Source organism: Alosa sapidissima, chromosome 14 (assembly GCF_018492685.1).
Source record: "Alosa sapidissima isolate fAloSap1 chromosome 14, fAloSap1.pri, whole genome shotgun sequence".
Lineage (NCBI taxonomy): Eukaryota > Metazoa > Chordata > Actinopteri > Clupeiformes > Clupeidae > Alosa > Alosa sapidissima.
Genome location: NC_055970.1, coordinates 14,454,037 through 14,460,036, shown reverse-complemented (window position 1 = coordinate 14,460,036; position 6,000 = coordinate 14,454,037). Strand labels below are relative to the sequence as shown.

At 47.9% G+C, this 6,000-nt stretch overlaps 2 protein-coding genes across 4 annotated transcripts; both read left to right on the top strand.

Moving 5' to 3' along the window:
- The first annotated feature begins 273 nt into the window (after positions 1–273).
- Positions 274–2,454, top strand: LOC121682367 (protein Wnt-8a-like). Its single transcript, XM_042062481.1, has 6 exons — positions 274–373; positions 518–551; positions 727–865; positions 956–1,081; positions 1,218–1,360; positions 1,574–2,454. Exons 1-6 carry the CDS (start codon positions 303–305, stop codon positions 2,138–2,140), a joined length of 1,080 nt encoding a protein of 359 aa, XP_041918415.1. The 5' UTR covers positions 274–302; the 3' UTR covers positions 2,141–2,454.
- Positions 1,617–5,469, top strand: LOC121682368 (protein Wnt-8a-like). Of its 3 annotated transcripts, none has more exons than XM_042062485.1 (6): positions 1,617–1,690; positions 2,911–2,944; positions 3,445–3,583; positions 3,743–3,868; positions 4,063–4,205; positions 4,309–5,469. In XM_042062485.1, the coding sequence occupies exons 2-6, from the start codon at positions 2,930–2,932 to the stop codon at positions 4,861–4,863; spliced, it is 978 nt and encodes a 325-aa protein (XP_041918419.1). In that variant the 5' UTR covers positions 1,617–1,690; positions 2,911–2,929; the 3' UTR covers positions 4,864–5,469. The 3 variants fall into 3 exon arrangements, with proteins under 3 accessions (XP_041918419.1, XP_041918417.1, XP_041918416.1); XM_042062483.1 differs by lacking the exon at positions 1,617–1,690 and adding an exon at positions 2,543–2,799 and having other exon boundaries at positions 2,911–3,021; XM_042062482.1 differs by lacking the exons at positions 1,617–1,690; positions 2,911–2,944 and having other exon boundaries at positions 3,037–3,583.
- Positions 5,470–6,000: the final 531 nt, after the last annotated feature.

Here is a 6,000-nt window from a genome sequence, read left to right as displayed (position 1 = left end):
ATCAAACGATGTGTTCAATATTACTAATAAGTGTTCAATATTACTAATAATCAAATGATGGGGCGTTGGCAACTAAGGAAGGGACTCTCATTAAATGCACGTGAAAGCTTTGAAGTGTTGTTACCAGCCGCCATCGGCCGGCCAGCCAATCGTTGCGCGATTTACGGCCAAATGTCAGAGGTGAAAATATGCCTGTCAGTCAAGCTGGCTGCAGTATAAATGCCCTGGCTCACGAGAGACCAGATTAGTCTTCTCTCTTTCCTCGTGCTGGAACTATCCTCACCAACGGACGGTTGGCTAAAATGAGCATCTGCAAGTTACTTGTGTCACTTCTTCTGTCTGTGTGTGGTCACGCGCTGTCCACCAGTGCTTGGTGAGTCTTCATTTCATTTTCAACACTTTTGAAAATCCGCGACTTGTTTTGGCATGTTTTATTTTGTGTGTTGGCTTACATAAGTTTATTAGAATGTTCTGTACTGCATCACTGACCAGCGCGTGTCATTTGTGTTCCCTTCAGGTCCGTGAATAATTTCCTCATGACTGGTCCTAAGGTAAGCGAAACAGTACCAGAATATAATTCAAATGCTTATGTTGCATATTTAAATACATCTGAATTTGACCACCGTGCAATGTGCATCAGTTTAACAAGTGTTGTTTTGTGAACTTTGTGTTATTTATTTAACAAGTTAACTTTATGTTTTTAACTTTGTATTTGTTTTTTCTCAGGCTTACTTGACTTATGCAAGCAGCGTTCAGGTGGGCGCGCGCAAAGGCATAGAGGAATGTAAGCATCAGTTCGCGTGGGACAGGTGGAACTGCCCAGAGAGCGCGCTGCAGCTCTCCACGCACAGCGGAGCGAGAAGGGGTGAGTTTCTTTCGCACTCGTCTTACAAAGTTCCTGTGACTTGCATGGACCGTGTTCAGATTGCTCATGACTCTTATCTTTTGCTGACAGGCACGAGAGAGGCTGCGTTCGTGCACGCCATCAGTGCAGCGGGGGTGATGCACGCGCTAACTAAGAACTGCAGCATGGGGGAGCTGAGTCAATGTGGATGCGACGACTCCAATGTTGGCAAAATGGGTATGGACCTCTACCGCTCTCAACACAATCCACCTCGACATTGGCAGCTTTAAAACTCAGTCAAAGCTCCACTCTGGATGTATGTGTAAATGTATTTGCGCTCATGCTGGTGGTCTCACCTTCGTTGTGTTAACAGGCGGACGCGGCTGGATGTGGGGCGGGTGCAGCGACAATGTGGACTTTGGAGAGAACATCTCAAAGCAGTTCGTTGATGCACTGGAAAACGGTCATGATGCACGAGCTGCAGTAAACCTTCACAATAATGAAGCCGGTCGACTCGTACGTATACCTTTCGTTTTTCCTTCTCCTGCTTCGGGTGTCTGTTATATTCCATAACCATACCCAAACCATAACATGTTTTTGTAACTATTTGTTCTCAAAACTCAGAGTCGCATAATCTCGAGAACAAGTCTTTATTAATACTGTTCAGCTTGGTTGATCCTTTGTGGTGACCACCGCTCGTGATACTAATGACCTCTCCCCTCTACACAGGCTGTGCGGGCGACTATGAAGCGCGCGTGCAAGTGCCACGGTGTGTCGGGAAGCTGTAACATGCAAACCTGTTGGATGCAGCTCGCGGAGTTCCGAGATGTGGGGAACTACCTGAAGGTGAAGCATGACCAGGCGCAGATGCTCGAAATGGACAAGAGGCGCGTGCGAGCCGGCAACAGCGCTGACAATCGTGGTGCGCTAGCGGACGCATTCAGTAGCATCGCGCGCACTGAACTCATCTATCTTGAGGATTCTCCCGACTACTGCGCGCGAAACCTGAGCCTGGGGCTGCATGGTACCGAGGGGCGCGAGTGCTTGCAGAACAGTGACAGTCTTTCCCAGTGGGAGCGACGCAGCTGCCGACGCCTCTGCCACGAGTGCGGACTGCGCGTGGAGCAGCGGCGCGTGGAGACCTCAAGCAGCTGCAACTGCAAGTTCAATTGGTGTTGCACCGTCACGTGCGACACCTGCACTCAGGTGGTAACCAAATATTACTGTGCGAAACGCAACAAGGGCCGTAGGTCAAAGAATGGCACGAGGCGGAGACAACACACGCGCAAAAACTGAGCCGATGAACTCGGTGTGAAAAGACTTTAGAGTTCTGTGAACTCGCAATTAAATGAAATGTATTTAATTTTATGTAATTTATTGATTGTATAACACAGCTGAGTTTGGTTAATGTGGCAGTAGCAGTTGCTTCGTGCTTTGAGCACTGGTTTTTAGCACATCATCTCACATACACACTTGTTCATCTCACGGGCGTCAGCGAGCACACAGCTTATTTTGCTTAATTGCCAAAGCTGTGTTTTATTTCCTCTCATTCAACCAAATATATATTACCTTATCAAATAATAATGTTACAAAATAAAAGAATAACTGTAGCTCAGTGTGCACGTGTCTTTGTGTCCCAAATGTTTATTGGCGGTGTGCGCAGCGGGATATCTGGTGGGCTCGTGGGAAATGGGAAACGTTCTGGACCCTCTTTGATATTCTCTGGAGGCGTTCCTTTTCCTTCAGCTTGGCGTTCGGCCAATCAATGACTTTAATGCCTGTTTTGGGCTTCGAATCGACGGCGTGGCACAGAGTTCAGCAGATTTTACAGCCACTGGCAGGGTTCAACACCAAACGCTCCCCAGCTCATCCTCGTGCCACAGACTCGCGAATATGTTGCTATTGCGTTGCCTGTGGGTTTTCGCGAGCTCCCAACTCGTGCCCTCGTGCGCTTGGTAAGCATATATTGAGAGGAAGCAGGATGCGTGTCTCTGTTTTGATGTTCATGATGCATGTCTGGTGCGGTGTTCATGTCGGTGACGCGGATCCGTTTGTGCTCATTTCAGGGTGCTGAACAGCGTGCTGATGTCCGGTCCAAAGGTAAGTGCCACAGATCAGCGGAGCTGCCACTGTTCTCTGGGATGCTGACCAATAGGAGTCAGTCTGCCCAGCGCAATGTACGGATGAGAGCATGATAAGCACAATATGTGTGTGTGTGTGTTTATCTTTATTTATTATTTTCATTTGTTAGGGGCATTTGTTAGGACATAAATGTTTCCATTTGATTCACTGTAGCAATGTTAGCCTTAGGCTAATTTACAGTCAGTTCCTCGGCAGGGCACGGCTTAATATCCAACAGACAACATTAACAAACCACAAGACAGATCACACATGCTACATCAATATTATGCCCATTGTGACACACACGCTCAAACACACCTGGTCAGCACCATGTGTGTGTGCGTGCGTGCGAGCGTGTGTGAAGGGGGCTTCAAATTGTCAGGGGACCTATGCGTATAAATCCATTGAAGGAAACTGGTGTGCGGGCGCGCGCGCGTGTGTGTACATCAGAAATTACCTTTGGTTGTGGTGTTTCCCAGGCTGACCTGACATATGCCAGTAGCGTGCAGGCAGGTGCACGGCGTGGGATTCAAGAATGTAAACAGCAGTTCGCGTGGGACCTTTGGAACTGTCCCGAGAGCGCACTACTTCTGACTGCTCCTGGAACACTACGCGCAGGTATGACGTCACTCTGCAGCACACGAAATATGAACAGGTCGAATTAATCATTTGATTAACTTCACTTAGAAATATCGAATGAATCATTTGATTAATTTCACTTAGAAATATCGAATGAATCATTTGATTAACTTCACTTTTACCGTAACTCGCCCACAGCCACCAGGGAGACGTCATTTCTACACGCGATAAGTGCGGCAGGCGTCATGTTCACGCTCATCAAAAACTGTAGTTTGGGTGAACTCGCCAACTGCAGGTGTGACAACTCCAGGAATCGCCAACCAGGTAAGAATCCCTCCAGTTCTGCACACCTCTAATTCAAGCTCTCCAATCCCAGACACGCCGCTGGATTTCATCTTAATATCCCCAAATGAATACTCTCACCTCCACACACATACACCCTCACACCTCTTGCTGCTTAGGCTACTGGCAGGCGGACGGCCGTTTCAGTACCGTTCTGATCTGTAATTGGTTTGCAGGTGGCCGCGGGTGGACGTGGGGTGGCTGTAGTGATAACGTGGAATTTGGCGAGAGAATCTCCAGACAATATGTTGATGCGCTTGAAACTGGACAAGATTCGCGAGCGCAGATGAACCTGCACAATAACGAGGCTGGCCGACAGGTGAGACTCCCGCCTCTATCACCTCCTCCATACATTTTTATAGCTTTCTGCATACATTTATACTGGTGAAGCTGAAAGGTTATGGTGTCATCTTTCCCGTTAGGCTGTGAAGATCACCATGAGGCGCGTGTGCAGGTGTCACGGGCTTTCACAAAGCTGTAGTTTACAAACCTGTTGGATGCAGCTCGCGGAGTTCCGAGATGTGGGGAACTACCTGAAGGTGAAGCATGACCAGGCGCAGAAGCTCGAGATGGACAAGAGGCGCGTGCGAGCCGGCAACAGCGCTGACAATCGTGGTGCGCTAGCGGACGCATTCAGTAGCATCACGCGCACTGAACTCATCTATCTTGAGGAATCTCCCGACTACTGCGCGCGGAACCTGAGCCTGGGGCTGCATGGTACCGAGGGGCGCGAGTGCTTGCAGAACAGTGACAGTCTTTCCCAGTGGGAGCGACGCAGCTGCCAACGCCTCTGCCACGAGTGCGGACTGCGCGTGGAGCAGCGGCGCGTGGAGACCTCAAGCAGCTGCAACTGCAAGTTCCACTGGTGTTGCACCGTCATATGCGACACCTGTACTCAGGTTACAATCAAACACTTTTGCACGCGGAAACATCCCGGATATCACAGACGGAGAAACCGCGTAAAGTCTATGCGCTGAGCTATATTCATGCCTACCGTGTGCTCAGGGTGGGATCCACTGATTTTGGCTAAATGTAGGCTCTACTTAAACCTTGAGTTGATGTATTTATTTCTAAGCACCATGTTTGTACATAAAGAAAAGCTATATGGGGCCACAGGTTTATTCAAGTGTATGTGTCTTTTGTATTCGCTGTTCGCTGTTTGGAATACACGTCAGGCACAAGCGAATAAACACACCCGGCGGATCAACCGTTTGACACCTCGCGACCTGGGCAGTAGCCTACTTTGATATGCGGACATCCCCAGGCGCACGTTGATCAATTCCGGCCTTCATGAAAGGAGTCCCGAGGTATTCCTGACGGCCGATCCGGACCACTGCTGAGCGAGCGAACGCGCTCACACCTCACGAGCTCAACAGAACTGCATAACAACTCATCAAAAGAGGCGTGCATGCATAGACCTCGGAACTACTGGAAAATAAACACTCGCGTGGTTAAAGTTAGCATATTCCGCATTTTTATTTCACACAGAATGAGCTTACAACCGTCTAGGGAGCAGTAGCTAGCTACTTCTTGACTTCCACAATCTAAATAAAAGCTTGTTTGTGTCAGTGACCTTCCAATCACAGTGCCAGTATTTATTTTCAACTAGCAGTAAGTTCTTTATTTTTTTGTTCAATTTCTGCAATCAAGTCCTTTTGGCTGATTGTAAGATAAGGAAACAGCGTCTGACGTTTCTTAACACTATACCTGACTGTATGGTTAAGTAGAGTTTTACTGATAATCTGACGTTTCTCAACACTATACCTGACTGTATGGTTAACTAGAGTTTTACTGATAATCTGTCACATTGGTCAACATTTGGCAGACTGTTTCCAAACACATACACACACACACTTACCATGCACACAACACACATGGATGCAGTAGTATTGCTAGCACATTTGGACTAGTCCTTATAATGTCAGCACTGTTGTGTTGATGGATGCAGTACTAATGTGTAGCTAAAGTCTCCTCTGCACTGTAGCTTGCATGTGATTCTGCTTCTGTACGTCTCTTTGGATACATGCTTCTGCTTAACCACATGGATCTCAATACAAATTTCAAGTTTTTGACTGAAATTGCACTGTGCCTATTTAGGGCATGGTTCCCACCTC